Below are 16,381 nucleotides of genomic sequence, written 5' to 3'. Positions count from 1 at the left end.
TCACTTGATCTTCAGCTTCCCGATCTCTAGCTTCCTCTGTCTCTTCGTGTTCACCAACGCTCACAGGACACATTAATTCAGAAGAGAGGCTGAATTACAATAGAGTTACATATTACAAAATATCAAAGAGGCCCTTTTTAATATTCATACAATAGACTTCATTATTTACGGAGGATTTCACTTTTGAACTCCTACCTTCGGTCCCACATTGACTTTTCGCTTTTTAATCAGTGCCTCGTTCCGCACCGTCGATTTCTTTTGTATTAGATCTGACGATCAACACTTGGTCCGATCAACACAATCCATTGGAAGCGTGCTGTGCCATAGATCTCTTCTCTCCAGATCTAACGGTCCTGACTTAACCGAATCAACCCAAAAACCATCCGTTGATCCTTCGCCGTTGATCAACCCACGCTAGATCCAACGAACTACATGCATTTCGAGTGAGCCACTTGTAAGGGAAATAACCACCCAAAAAAGGTGGTTTTCTCTCTCCACCTGAGTGCTACATGTCGCTTGGTTAATGGAATTGGGGGAGCTCCTCTAAATACCACTAATTGCCTAACATCCACCCGATAACCACTGCCACTATTACAAACCCACTTTTTGGAATATAACCACGTGCATTAATCAATCACTTAAATAAAGCACTTAATTGTTTAACCTCGAGATTAACACTCAACACAAGATAATCATGATCTGTGAATAAAAGCATTAAGCACTGAGATTTATGTTTTTCAGTGGGAATGCAAAGAAATATCTGGTTAACTGTTGAACGTGCGGATACACAGAGTAACGAGAGTCCACACCAGGCATGATAATGATACACACTTGAATCAAATTCATTAATTTAACATCTGTTACAGAGTCTTGCCCTCTCGGCTCAATTACAACAATAAATTGACCTCTGTCTCAAACGCCCTCTAACACTCAACCTCTCGCTTCTCACTCAAAACCTAATCATCTCAACTCCCTTGACTTTTCGCTCTTCTCTGGTCTGATACGGTTCCTCTGTTAACTCCTCTGATACTCTGCAATACTCATGGCTTGGTTGGCTTGGCTTTCATATGGCTTCTACTCATGGTTTTGCTCCTTGGCTTCTCGCTCTTGTTTCTTCGCGGATCTGCTCTGCTTCTCCTTGGATTCATATCATCATTTAGTATCCTAGAATATTTCCATATTGACATACTCCTGTTGCTTCATGGATCTTCTCTACTTGGCTTCACATCATTGTTTACTGTCCAGAATATTGCCATATTGACATTAATGACAACCTAGATTAACAAAATTTGGATTCTAAGGCTTCAAGTTCTTGTGCCTCTCTTCTTCCTGCAATAGTATACCTGTCAATTCCTCAAAGTTTGGCACTTTCTCCCTTGCTACGAGACCTGTAATAAACATTTGGTAATCTTCTGACATTCCATTTAATGTGATTGTTACTAGATCAGTACTAGGTATTGACTCCCCTATGTCTCCCAACTTGTCTTTCAATTCTTTAATTCTAGAAATAAAGGCATTAACAGATTCATTCTCTTCCATTTTAATGTACAAGAGCTTACTTTTCAAGAAGAGAACTCGATTTGTGTTTTTAGTCTCATATAATTCCTTTAGTGTATTCCAAGTTTTAGCAAAAGTCTTACAATCATGGATATGAGGAATTATACTATCTTTGACAGACATTCTAAGTAGTACCTTTGCTTTATTTTCTCGCTTCTCCCAGTCTTGAATTGTTGCAGTTGTCATGCCTGCAACAGGTTTTGCTTCATCCCCCTTTGTAATAGTCCAGGCACCATAGCCTTCTAGCAGTGTTTGCAGCTTGAATTTCCAATTGACGTAGTTTGTGCCATCTAGTTTATTGGCTTCATTCAGGTATGTCTCTGCAAGAGGATTCACCATCCTCTCCCAATGTCTTTCAGAAGTACTTCTACCAGCTTCAAATGGATTAAATGGAGGCTAAAGAAAAACAAATTATTTAGTCTCCTTTATCCACTGAACAAAAAAATGAAGCCCTTTTCTTTTTTCCTTTTAAAGCAAAATAGGTATGAGTCCCCAAAAAAAAAGTCTCACGACTCCTTTTGGAAGAAAATCTTCAAATTAATGCTCCCATGCTCCCCTTAAAACATATATATGAGAGCGCCCATTTGTTTAAAAATAAATATATCAAAGCCCTTTAAAAAAAAGGATCTTTTATCTAAACGCTCTCCCATTGTTTAAAAATATACATAATTACCTTTCATAATAAAATACTCGATGCTCAGTCAATACCTGATGCTCAACAAAGAAAGAAAGTTGTTAATTTTTACAACTGTGGTAAAATTACACCTTGGACAACTAAAATGACAGATAGAATGATTTCATTAGATTTCTCTTTTCGAGAGGACCAAAATCTACCTAAATATTACCCAATTTGGTTAAGCGGAAGTTGAGTTATGAATTAGTTTATTCACACATGTATTATGGAATGGGTTGGCCCTAACGACATGAGTAACTGCTTGGGTCAGTCTTAACACCTAGTGACCCCTCAAGAAATCCTATAAATAGAAGAGACCTCAAGATCATTTGGACACATCTTCTCTTCTCTTTTGTCTTGGTTTACACAAATTTAACGGAAGGAGTTCGCTCAAGGGTTCAAAATTACAGGCGAAAGGTTCGCTTTGGGTTAGGGTTTTCTGGATCTCAGTCGTTGGCACAGAACATGGCATTATGGTCCTTGGTCGCTGATACACAAGCCTATGAGAGCGAATATAGACCCTTGGATATTGGCACAGAGGCTTATGGGAGTGATTATGGGTTCAAAGGCATATTGAAAGGTTCTAGTCCCCTGTCACTCGCACAGAGTAGTCCTGGGAGAAACCAAGTCATCAACGTCGTTCGCAGAGCTCGACAAGGGAGAAAATTTGGGTATTTTCAGTTTAGTTCCAGAGTCACACACATAGAGACCTCCTGGGAATGACTCTTCAGTCACAATCGCTCGCATACTGTATTCGTGAGAGAGACCCAGGAGTTTCAGTCGCTCGCAAACAATGTTGATGAGGGCGACCCATTTCAAATCTAGGGTTTTAACATCTTGGCTTTAGTTGTCTTTAGTGATCAGGTAGATCTAGGTTTCTCCCTTCTGGTATACATATATGTAGATATGTAGATTTGATTTGTTAGTTTCTGCTACAAACATATGTATTGGGCTTATTGACAGTGACATCAGTACTCAACAGTGATCGACACAGTGACAACAGTCGCAGCAGTGATCAGTACAATGACAACAATACTGAGCAGTGTTAGGCACATTGACAACAATATACAACAATTGACATCAGTTTGTGACAACACATTACAACCAACAGTATGAGGGTTCTGATTCCTAGCATGATTAGATCTGTTTCATATATATCATTATTGTTTTGCTACATAGATAGAGTTATGGGTCATTGTACTCTCTTTTGCTGCATCATCTGATGACTATCTATGAAGAAGAAGATTTGCAAGAGTTTTCCCCATAGTGGGTTTTGCCCTTGTCTCAGACCAATCTTGGTGTCTCTATGTGTGTGCATACTTTCTTCTACTATTCCTTTTATATTCCACTGCATTTATGATGACGGTGATGTTCTTTCTTTCTATGTAATTGCATATGTTGATATATAATGGTGCATATCTTAATAATTTAATGATGATATGGGGTGAAATTAATGTATTTATGATGAAATGCAACTATCATAACAAAGAACAATGTCTCCCTAAGAAAATTTAACATGGTATTAGAGCTAGGTTGAAGAAAATCCATGGAGATCACCCCGATGATGACACCATTGATGGACGCAAGAAGAGGATGGTGGAGACCTAAAAGAATTATAGGGTTTGAAGAAAACCTGAGGCATATTGATGATTAGGGTTTGATGGATTCTATGAAGTTGGGGTTGGAGAGAAAACCTTGGTTTATGGAAACCATATGAGATATGGAACCTAGTTGGTCAATGTAAAGATGCTCAAGCCCTAGATGGGATAATCCCTAGCAGATCTAGTTTGATACTTGAAGACAACATTGGTATATGGACCATGGACATTGATGGCTCTTAAATATTGGTTCAAGAGGGAGAGGATCAGCTCTCATTGAAGATAATTATTTCTTGAATTATGATGCTTCTTACTTGATAGTCTTATGGATATATGGACCATGAACATTGATGGCTCTTAAATATTGGTTCAAGAGGGAGAGGATCACCTCTCATTGAAGATAATTATTTCTTGACTTATGATGCTTCTTACTTGATAGTCTTATGGATATGATGATTATTATTATTGTGTGTACTTCCTGCATATGTATTTTAGTATATGGATGTTTCTAACCTCCTTGATGAGATGTGATGAGTAGATCCTTCTTGAGGATCATTTTTAGATGCAGATCTGGAAAGAGATAAAGAGGTACTTGATGAAAAGGTGACAAAGTGCTTCAAGTGGCCTATGTCTAAGGAGTAGGTGCTCAGGTATTTGAGATATGCATGGTATGTTGTGTTTCAGCGATTGGATTGGTAAGCCTTGAGGTATGATAATAATGCCTCTTTCTTTAGTAGCGCATACATGCATATGAAAGTGACTTGGATCTATGTTTCCTATGATGAAAAGATGCACACGGTGTTGAACATTTTTGATCTTATTGAATTTTATGAGGTTATCTAATATTGATACATTGATACACTTGATGTTTGCCTAACATCTATGATCTATCTCTTGGATATATTGATCCTATAAAAAAGGCTAACACTTTGGCTCTAGAAAATGATACTCTTGATACTTTTCATGATGGATTTCATATAGAAGGATAGTTCATTGACTGCTATATGTGACTCTGCTGGTAATGCTTATGAAAAGCATGATGAAATCATATGGAAAGAGCGATTGACATTCTTGTTGTTTTGATAAAGCTTTATTGAATGACCTAATTTGATCTCATTGGTCATGAAGTGCATGACAACCTTGATGTGAGAGGTATAAGTGAGATTGATATTCCATATCTCTTACTGACTATGGTATTATCTTGATGGCATATGGTTAAAATGGATGCAGTAATTTGATGGAGTGACTTTACAGGAAATGCTATTGTGTTCATAATCTTTGAGATATGATGATGCATCTATCTGCTGCTTTGAGTCTAACCTTTGATGAAAGATTGATGTCATGATGTTGATAGCCATATGTTTATGATCTAATAGATATGTTTTCGCATGACTCAAGTCAAGACATGTTGCTTACATGAATGAAGATGAATGATGCATATCCCCACTCAGAGGGAGAATTGTATCTCAAGGTTCTTACCCTTATTACTATTTGTATTCTATGTTGCTGAAGTATGATTTATGTGTATCTGACAGTATTGATCTGCAACAGAGTCTTAGATCTGAAGCCCATTCAAAAATTAGGGTTTCTGTTCCGATCGTAGTCATAGATCTAGGAGATTTCGTCCCTGGTCACACACATGCTAAGGTCTAGACAACGTCCACACAGCTAAAGTCGCTCCCATGCTAACTTGAAGAGAGCGATCAGAGGTTTGATTGTTCTTGACCATCATATGAAGCTTTCTAAAGTTGTCTGAACTCTGAATCATGATGTCCCTGACATAGTCTATCATTATTAACTGATTTTTGAAGTTGTTGAGTTAAATTGTTGATCATATAATGAAGTATTGTGCATGAAATCAGATGGTCACCTAGAAGATATCAGGACCACAAATGTATTGCATATAACAACAATATATGCTAACAGGAAAAGGTTGAATGTTTTCCATAACATGAACATGCATATTGAACTTGTGTTTGCAGGTGACCGAGACATACATATAGATATGTCACTATGTTTGTGCTACAAGAGGTTGGCATGATTTGGCATTACTGGTATATATGAAAAGTGTTTTGTCATGATGCTTGACAATAACTTTGAATTGATGATTGAGATGTGCTTTGACTATAGATCTCTCTACGATAGAAATTTGGTCTTGATCTGATGTCTAGTGATTTTATTTGACGATTGTTGATTTTCCCTGATATTGATACTATGTGGGCATGATGACTTATTTGGAGATTGGCCTCCTTATTCTTAGCACAATGGTTGAAATAATGATAGTTGTGATTTGGAATGAAAATGGAACCTACATGACTCATCCTTGATGCATGCATTTGCACCTAGTGATAGGATGACTTATATATTATGATTATGAGATTGAATTAATAAAGTTTGGATTGATAATGCATGACTTGTTTGCATGATGAAGTCATGATTTGATAATCAGCTCCACCTGTCTCCTGGTTGAAAGTATTAATACTATGATAATGAGGACTTTGATAATGGTCGTGATATGGATTCTAAACTTTGATGAGTTGACTTTGTTCTTGATGGTACACCATTGAGTTATGTAAGGATGATTATGTTGGATTAGCAAGGCATTATTCTTAGAGCATTGATATCTAGATATGTCTAGATTTAACAATTGTCTGATGAAGTCAGGATGATGAGTTCCAAGGTATGGCTTTGATATTGATTATGGTTTTGGTTTTATATCCTGATGATCTACTTGTGACAGGTGATGAGCCTCTAATGATATAAATCAGAGGGAGATGGCTTATGAAGCCCAAAATGATGTATCATGGCATGATGATTCAATTTCTGGAATTTGGGAAAGAAGTTCCACATTGCAAAGCTATTGTAAAATGTTTTGAATAATGAAAATGAAAATCCTTGGATACTTTGATTTGAAGTTCAAGATGTTATTGAACTTGATATGGCATCCGATGGTTGAAGCATTGATGTTCTGTTTTGAACATCCATCTGTATATGTATGATGTGCATATAACCTTAATGAATTCATGAGTGAGTTGCTTCACTTACATAGAGTTGCCACCGAGCATGCTTTGAAATATCTGCATGAGGTATTCTATTTTGAGAATGAGATATTTCTCCTATGATATGTATTTGCATAGATGTATTGCTGATATTTGAGATTATCGTTGATAAGCACATTTGGATGTTGTTTTCGTATGCGGTCTGCCATGATATCTTGGACGAGAGGTCCATAGCATGACCGAGATTGATCATGATGTTGCTAGCATGGCTAGCTATGAGGCAGGATACGAAAGCTCGTTAGAGAGATGTTTGAGCATGATCTGGATATGACATGGATACCATGGATACATTGTGATGATCTGATTGGCAGTAAGTACCATATGTATAGATGGGACCGAGATACTCTGGGACCAAGACAATGCAACTATTCGAAACAAGCTCAGGATTTTGGTTGGCACCTCCTTAAGAGGGAGGATGAGTATGGTATCCTTTTGTGATTTATGTGATTATATATGATCTGACAAGATATTTGATTTGATGCTCTGTATGAACAGAAAACAACTGTTATTGAGACAAGCAGACTATAGATATTGTCTCAAAGGCATCTTGGTTTGTAAAGAGCATCCCCTCTAGATGAGGGGCAATGTTGATTGAGAACACTGAGACAACTCTTCCCCCCTTTATGAGCTCCCAGGGTGAGGAATTGAGGGATAAGGTCTCCTGGGGTTGAGGGCACTCTTGACAATAGAGTACTCCCCTATCTATTACCCACAGGGTTGAGGGTTTTACTCCCCTGTCTGGTCTTTTCAAAGTATACCCCAGTTGGCATCATACCCATAAGTAGGGCTTGCTGGGAATATTACTCCTCGTCTGGCCAACGAGTTGAGGGTGTGCTTGGGTTGTACAACCCAAGGCGATTATGATGTAGGTGTTCTACCACATGACTATTCAGGGTCATTGATGGGAAGATCAGTAGGCAATAGGATTTTAGATTGAGGGTAAATCTCCCAGATGACATTCTGGGTTGAGGGTAAAGCTCCCCGATGAAATTCCAGGGTCGAGGGTGTACTCCCTTGTGTGCTCCAGGGTCAAGGGTTTACTCCCTTGTGTGATGAGTAATCCTATTACTTGGTATGGGTGGAAGCTATTACTCCCCGATGTGATTACAAGTTGAGATGTAATCCCTCATGATATGCTCTTTGATGACGATTGATGAGAATATTCTAGATAGTAGCATGCCGACAAAGATTCTAGATAACAACTTGATGGATAGAGGGTGGTAGCTTAAGCTCCCCTCCAATAATAAATTGTTCTTCTTCTAGATTCGAGAATGTTCAACATATGAGCAAGAATAATCAAGAGATAAGCAGGAATACACAAAGGATAGATCGAGATGTACAATGATGATTTGTGATGATGAGACACTTAATATGGGCATGACACGATGACTACATGATAGATATGATCCATAATGATACGTGATTCCAAAATAGCATATTGATCGACATACATATATTGGCAGGTGGAATTCTCCCTAGTTGAGAGGGAGTGTTAATTTTTTCAGCTGTGGTAAAATTCCACCTTGGACAACTCAAATGACCGCTATAATGATTTCATTAGATTTATATTTTTGAGAGGTCCACCAAAATCAACCTAAATATCACCCAATTTGGTTTAGCGGAAGTTGAGTTATGAATTATTTTATTCACACAGTATTATGGAATGGGTCGACCCTAACCACATGAGTAACTGCTTGGGTCAGGCTTAACCCCAAGTGACCCCTCAAAAAATCCTATAAATAGAAGAGACCTCAAGATCATTTGGACACACCTTCTCTTCTCTTTTGTCTTGGTTTGTACAAGTTTAACGGAAGGAGTTCGCTCAAGGGTCCGAAATTACAGGCGAAAGGCTCGCTCTGGGTTAGGGTCTTCTAGATCTCGGTCGCTGGCACAGAATAGGGCATTATGGTCCTTGGTCGTTATCACACAAGCCTATAAGAGCGACTATAGACCATTGGATGTTGACATAGAGGCTTATGGGAGCGACTATGGGTTCAAAGGCAGATTGGAAGGTTCTGGTCCCCAGTTGCTTGCACATAGTAGTCCTGGGAGTGACCAGGACATCAGGGTCGCTCGCATAGCTCGACAAAGGAGCGACTTTAAGTATTTGCAGTTTAGTGCCAGAGTTGCACACTTAGAGATCTCCTGTGAGCGACTCTTCAATCACATTCGCTGGCATACTGTATTCGTGAGAGCAACCTAGAAGTTTTAGTTGCTTGCAAACAATGTTGATGAGGCGACCTAATTTAGATCTAGGGTTTTGACATCTTGGCTTCAGTTGTCTTTAGTGATCAGGTAGATCTGGGTTTTTCCCTTTTGGTATACAGATATGTAGATCTGTTTTGTTAGTTTCAGCTGCAAACATATGTATTGGACTCATTGACAGTGACATTAGTACTCAGCAGTGATTGACACAATGACAACAATACTCAGCAGTGATTGACACAGTGACAACAATACTCAACAGTGTTCGACACAATGACAACAATATATAGCAGTTGACATCAGTTTGTGATAGCACATTACAAACATCAGTATGAGGGTTCTGATTCTTAGCATGAGTAGATATGTTTCATAGATATCATTATTGTTTTGTTGCATAGATAAAGTTATGGATCATTGTACTCTATTTTGCTGCATCTTTTGATGACGATCTAAGAAGAAGAAGATTTTCAAGGGTTTTCCCAATAATGGGTTTTTCTCTAGTCTCGAACCAATCTTGGTGTCTCTATGTCTGTGCATACTTTTTTCTATTGTTCCTTTTATATTCGCTACATTGATGATAATGGTGATGCTGTTTCTTTCTAGGTAATTACATATGCTGATATATAATGGTGTTGATATAAATAATGTAATGATGATATGAGGTGAACTTAATGTATTTATGATGAAATGCAACTATCATAACAAAGAATATTGTCGACCTAAGAAAATTTAATAAAAGTCAAATGCTTTACTTGTACCACCACACTTTTCGAAGGAGGAAGGCGTTGCATCACAAGAATTTCAGTTCCGTCAGGTTCGCCTCTTTCAACGAACCTTACACTGTGAGTCGACCAACGTTGCTGAATCGAATTAAATCAATTAAAAACTCAAAAAAAATTCAACTACAGTGTTCTGATACCTCACGCTGCCTGTCGAGTGGATCTCCCATTGGCTCTCCTCACTTTGCTTCCTGAGTCACAAATTTGCACGTCGAGCGGATCTCCCTTATGCTACCAATCGAATGGATCTCTTGCTGGCTTCTCCTCACGTTGGCAATTCTTTATGGAAAACTCAACAATCTACCATATGTTTTGTCGATGCTCCCTCAACACCTTTTGTGCCTTTACAGGTTCTGTTTCGGATTTTCGTTACCAACCTAATCCGTAGCTTTTGACACGGATCCTTCGATCCGATCAGATTCAATCTGGATCCTCAAAAGAAATGGCGAAACTATGTGGTGGAACCAAATAAAAACAAAACGCCAGCTGCAAACGCCCTCACATGGAGAACAATTCCCAATTACTCCACACTAATACCTCGGAAAAATTCTGGTGCTTATCCACGCTCTTTCTACGCACTTTCATGCAATAGCGCTATGCCAAATGGCAATGAGACGGGCAGATCAAGTCTTGATCTCCAACACGGATCGAAAGCTCGCCACTGAAAGAAAACAACAAGGAGGTAAGGAATCACATGAGACACCATCACAGGCACCACCACAACCCTCACAATGTGCTATTTATTCTGCCATTTACCAATCGTGGGCCTCTGCAACACTCCAAACTCTGTGCTTCATTGATCTCTAGTGCTTTACCACAACGCTCCACAATAAGACAATGCCTGACCCAACAAAATTCAATACCCAACATCAACTACAAGACTGTGTCGTCTCTTCCCCGCCACTTTGATACCAACTAGAAAGAAAGGAAGACAAAAGATGAATGAAATTGACAAACCTGAGAGGAGTCCCTCCGGCCCCCACAACTACAAATACATTCATTGAATTAACATAATCAATTACATCCTTATAAAGATGCATAAGACTAGGATAGTTAGAACTAATTCCTAGAAATCAGGAACTAATCCCTAATTGAAGCAAACATCTAAACACCAATCCATTTCTCCATTATTTTCAAGTAAAATAAACTTCCGTTTTGCTTCATTAAATGTAGGATGAATATATCCTACATTTGAGAAGACACTATCTTATTCCTTTTACAACTTAAAAAACAACATTTAATGAAATATTCTAATAATTGGATGTAAATTTTTGTTTCATGTCATTGAATATATGCTTACATTTGAGAAGACACAACCTTGCTACATTTAGATAAGAAAAGTATTCAACAAGGATTCCTAGAATATTTAAATAACCCTTACATTTGAGGAGACACAACTTTGTTACATTTAGATAAGGAAAGTATCGAACAAGGATTTTTTTGAATATTTAAATAATTGAAGGTAAATTTTTATTTGAATGTAAGTTTTTATTTGATTTTGTTGAATATATTTTAATATTTAAAATGATAGATTAGTTTTTAATAATAATAAATAGTTGAAGCACAAATAAGATATATTTATAAATTTTTGAAAAAAAATATTGCTAAAGGTTTTAAGATTAATATAATATGGTCAAATTTGCTGAGCCTCAATCTTAATACTAAGCTCCTAAAAAATTCACATGGATATAATTTAGAGAAAATGCCATTAGCACAACAACATTTCGCTGACATCAAAATATAATAATGATTCACTCATAATCATCTATAATGATCAAATTTTCTTCCAGAACTATGTGTAGAATGCATAAGTTTGCAAAAGAGTTCTTCGTCATATTAAATGTAGCATTTCTTTATGTCGTGTTTCCTTGACCCTTAAAGTTTCAAAAGGGAGTGATGAGGATTGATTTTTTTCCAACTTGTTAACTACCTTATTTAAGCTCTTAAAGCATGTTTAACTTGAATGTAAGAAATCAAAGTGAATGATCTCATGATTCTTATCTAAAAATGACAAAACAAAGAGTTCAACGAAAATGTTCCTAATATAAAATAATAAATAGATTATTAGTCACTTATTATAACTAAAAATCTAATTTACAAAAATGAAGCTAATGAAGCTAGGAAAATGCTTTGGAATAAAACATACATTTCAATTTCGGTAGTTAAAGAACATGCCTAAACTTCATGGTTATTCCATTTATTTGTCATTTAAGACCTAAAAAAATAACCCACCTATCACCATTAATAAAACATTCTTATTATATTTAAATATGAAACACATTTATATAAAAAATATTTAAATAATTAAAGGTAAACTTTTAATTTATTAAATATATCTTAACATTTAAGAAACAAGCTTACAACTTACATTAAGAAATTAGTTGTTAAAGAGTATCCCTAAAGTGCCTAATTATTCCATTTATTTATCTTTTAAAACTGAAAAAATAACCACCTATCACCATTAATACCATTAATAGAACATTATTATTATATTTAAATAATTAATTGTAAATTTTTAGCATTGATGATTGGATGGTTCGAAAAAATAGACAAAAAAAAAATACCATTGCCATTTTTACCAAAAGAATTCAAAATATAGATCACAAAAACTTAAATTCAAAAATTCTTAATTTATTAACTAGCAATTGTCCCAAAAGGTACAAAGAGAGGCCGATAGGATTAGTGAAAGGAAGAAAGTTCTATAGATAGTCAAGCATATATAAAGGTATGTAGTGACGAAGGCAATAACCACGTTGACCATCCTGTACCAGTACATTTGATATTAGAAGAACAAAACCAAAACCAAACCATTCATATTAATATAGTAAGTGTAGAACGCGTTCATACTTAAAGCTCAATAGGTTCAATAGATTATTGGCAGCACGGTTTTTTTCTAAATAAAAAGTAAATTACAACGTTGTACATGGTAAATGAAAAGTGGAGAAATTTGTGATTTGCAAATGTTAAAACAAATCACTTACATTACTGGTTGACAATAGAAGTAAAACATTAACATTATTAAAATTTTGAAATCGATTTTAAATTCATGTATTGTATTTTTCAAAGTATTTTGTTTTACATACTTAAGTCCTCAAATATAGTGGTTTTAGATTCCATTTTGGCAAACCCACCATTCAAAACACTATGTATTTCTCTGGCCCTCAAAGCAAGCTTTTAGCACTTATTAATCTATGCTCTGTCCAAGATACAATTCAAACTTTCATTTTCAAGCATTTTAAGAGGCAAAACAGTGAAAATATTTTAAATGTTCTATTTACTTGTCTGAATTTCTACAAATAAAATATATATCTTACATCCCCACCCCACCTTTAAGGGGTTTAAAAAGAAGAAAGAGCACTGTCAAAAAAATTAGAAACCTTTAATATAAGGTGAATTTTTAAAAATTTACATCAAGAATTTGATTCTGGAAATTTCTGCAATCCCTACACATCCTTCCTTTAAAGGGCATTTTACAATTTGGCTTTCCAAAAATGGAAATAGTCTCAACCAAAATTTTCAGTTATACTTTAATCTGTGTCTCCAGATAACAACTCCCAATGATCGCCAGTTCACACAGAACATTGGTCACACACCAATTGCCCCCACATAACACTGCTTATGCATCACTCATTCGCAATAGGTTAACAGGTTTCTTTGATATCCAATTCTAACAATAGTTTTAGACCATCTTTGTGTTTTGCTTCCTCACATAATCTGTGTCTCCAGATATTTTTCCTTCTACACTCCCATACTCCCATACACTCGTTTTCCTTCTACTCACACCAATCATCTTCAACTTTGATTTCAAACCAAGAAAGGGGTTCAAGGTTTCTACAATTTCAAATTCAATTAAAATGATTTCAGTTTCTTGGAATTTTCTCTGGAGCAATCTTTGCTGCCCCAAAACTGTTTATACCCTTTTCCATAAGTAGGATACATACGCAGCGACATTTTTCACTCAAACCCTGAAAAAGAACAAGCCTTCAGGGAATTTCGTCTGGATCTTTTATCATTAATGTAAACAAAGAAACACAATCTATAAATTCCCACTGTTTTCTTGAAAAAGGAATCAGAAGAATTTACATTTTAAATGGCAAATATGAATACTTTCGAAATTGTGATCAGTTTCTTCTTCCGTATCTATCGCATAAGTAGTTTTAGTGCCACCCCATTGTTGGCCACTCTTCGCCGCTACATCTGTAACCTGGACACTTTGCCTACTTCAATCGCCCTGCACAGTTCAGATCTCTCTTGCTACAGGATCTACGCATCAATTCTGCACTCAATGGCTCCACAATTATAGCCCCAAGCATAATTTGTCAGGGATTACCCTAGATTTGTCACGGTAACAATCTAGAAAGCAAATACTCAAAACTAATTGATTGAATATATCTCAGTCCCAGATGAAACATATAAAATTAACATTAATGGTAAAACTTAACAACATTTGAATCCTGCAAATACAGGCAGGGATTGCCTATAGTTACAACCAAGAATAATGCCTTGTTCAGGATGATATACAATAGAAAAATTCATTATGGAATGAAACGGTTTCATTATGTCTCAAGGATCAAATATGTAGAAATTTTGAATTATGTAATGAAACGGCAACATTTCATCTCAATGATCAAAGATCTCTTAATCAAAATAATGGTTTCCATTAAATGAATGTCATTACAAATTGCAGGAAGAATAGTTAGGAGCTCTTTAATGAAGAGTAGATCCCCATAATAATCACATGGTCCAGAGAGATATCCCGCAGGTATGTACAAGTAGTTGAGAGTATAAATGAACATAACATATGTACAGGTAGTCTAATAATCAGGACCCATGACCAAATCAAATGACTCACTAAAACAGAGACAACTCAGAAAGCTGTTGCTTCATCTGGATCAGTGAGTCCTTTGTGTTATGGAAACCAACGGAAGATAAATAAAATCAACTATACAGTTAGAAGAACATATTGTATTTCCAGGAGATGAATGAAGAAGCTTTATGGGCTTTCTAAAACAGTTGTTTTTCTGCCAATAGCAGGAACTTTATAGATAGCCCATAACAGTCAACATGGGATCGGTAATGGAGAGGCCATAACTGTTTGCAAGGCCGGACAATAGACACCTACACAGTCTATGATAAAATTTCATCAGGCATAAATGTTAATATGAGAGGAATAATCAAGGGTTCCAGCTCCTTCCCATCCCATCCATTCTTCCCACTCGTCCCAATAAGCGTTATTGATTCCCATCATGCCCTCGACAGAGTAATCAGCAGAATAGCTTTGCTGCTTTGCCTTTGTTAAACTGGACATTAACGTCTGCTCATTATCACAAAAGTAACAACAATCAGAAAACCGTGGGCCTGCATAAGAGTCCCATATTACAGAATGAAAATGCATATAGATAAAGATTACTCTTAGGCAGGCAATTTACCTCATAAGCCTGATTGATCTTGTGAAATTGAACCCCACGCACATCTCCTTTGCAAACATCCGGATGATACTATAAGCAGATTATATCAACATATGAGTGCAATATTAATGTTTTTTGACATTATATATGACCAGGGATATTGCCAGACAAATTTTCTTAAAAATTCTCAAGAATGTGTGAAGTCTGACATTTTTAATTTCTATTTCAAACCTGTATCTCTTTTTCTATTTGCTTCAGAAATGGAAGATTTATTGAAAATATCTGATCTTGAAAGTAAGAGACATAGCTTCAAATGGATACTTGCATACCTGTAACGCAAGGCGACGGTAGGCTCTCTTCACATCTTTTTCAGAAGCCCCAGGGCTCAATCTCAGCGTCTCATACTGCTCTTTCATCCCAGGAAAAGCAACAGAGGCCATCACAGTTACATTCCTCCTGCCTCCCATTTGTAATAGAATACAGATTAATAGCAGTGTGCAACCCATTGTGAGTGTCTGGAGCATCTTCCATAGTAGAGAAAACAAGGGATCTATCTTATTTGTGAAAAGCACTCACCATAATCCCCAACTTTCTGACAGAATTAAGTCTTCTTGTTTCATGACACATGTACACACTTGGCTCACAAAAGTTTGAATGATCCATAGTAATCTATATCTACCAGAAACAATTGCAACATAGAAAAATCATCCTGAACCAAAAACTATCACATGCCACGTACCAACACTAATTCTGAAGGGTTAATCCATAATAGTAATACTTTAGGTGAGATCACGTAATTACAGAAAACCATCTCTAAGCATCTTGAACCCAAATGTCTATAGGTCTCGTGTGAATTCTATGATAGGTGCAACAAAATATATAAGAGTTCAGTTTTGCAACAGTTAACAGAGGTTTTGCAATTTTTATGCAGGTAATGGAGATTTTACAATTTTTATGCAGGTGTAAGCAAGCCTAATATGATTTCACAAAATTAGACAAGAACAACAAATCGTTTTGCTTATGACTGCTTTCAGATTAACATTTACGAATGCGGTCTCCATTGAGCTATTAAAATAATAATAATAATAATAAATAAATAAAT

General features: G+C 36.3%; 1 protein-coding gene across 1 annotated transcript; it reads right to left on the bottom strand.

The window, feature by feature from the left end:
* Positions 1-14,997: 14,997 nt before the first annotated feature.
* Positions 14,998-16,172, bottom strand: LOC149244634 (chaperone protein dnaJ 8, chloroplastic-like). The gene is made up of 3 exons (XM_089368039.1): positions 15,609-16,172; positions 15,301-15,369; positions 14,998-15,185 (listed from the first exon to the last, which is right to left on the bottom strand). The coding sequence occupies exons 1-3, from the start codon at positions 15,801-15,803 to the stop codon at positions 15,015-15,017; spliced, it is 435 nt and encodes a 144-aa protein (XP_089224165.1). The 5' UTR covers positions 15,804-16,172; the 3' UTR covers positions 14,998-15,014.
* Positions 16,173-16,381: the final 209 nt, after the last annotated feature.

This window comes from Pinus tabuliformis, chromosome 8, assembly GCF_031772625.1.
Source record: "Pinus tabuliformis cultivar Carrire ecotype Pingquan chromosome 8, CPIR1, whole genome shotgun sequence".
NCBI classification, from domain to species: Eukaryota; Viridiplantae; Streptophyta; class Pinopsida; order Pinales; family Pinaceae; genus Pinus; species Pinus tabuliformis.
This window is presented reverse-complemented; position numbering and strand designations above follow the sequence as displayed.

Coding starts and splice junctions, on each gene's coding strand:
- LOC149244634 (XM_089368039.1), bottom strand. CDS start 15,803: ATGCTCCAGACACTCACAATGGGTTGCACACTGCTATTAATCTGTATT. Junction 15,370..15,608: donor ACCGTCGCCTTGCGTTACAG/GTATGCAAGTAT, acceptor ATCTGCTTATAG/TATCATCCGGATGTTTGCAA. Junction 15,186..15,300: donor AGATCAATCAGGCTTATGAG/GTAAATTGCCTG, acceptor GATAATGAGCAG/ACGTTAATGTCCAGTTTAAC.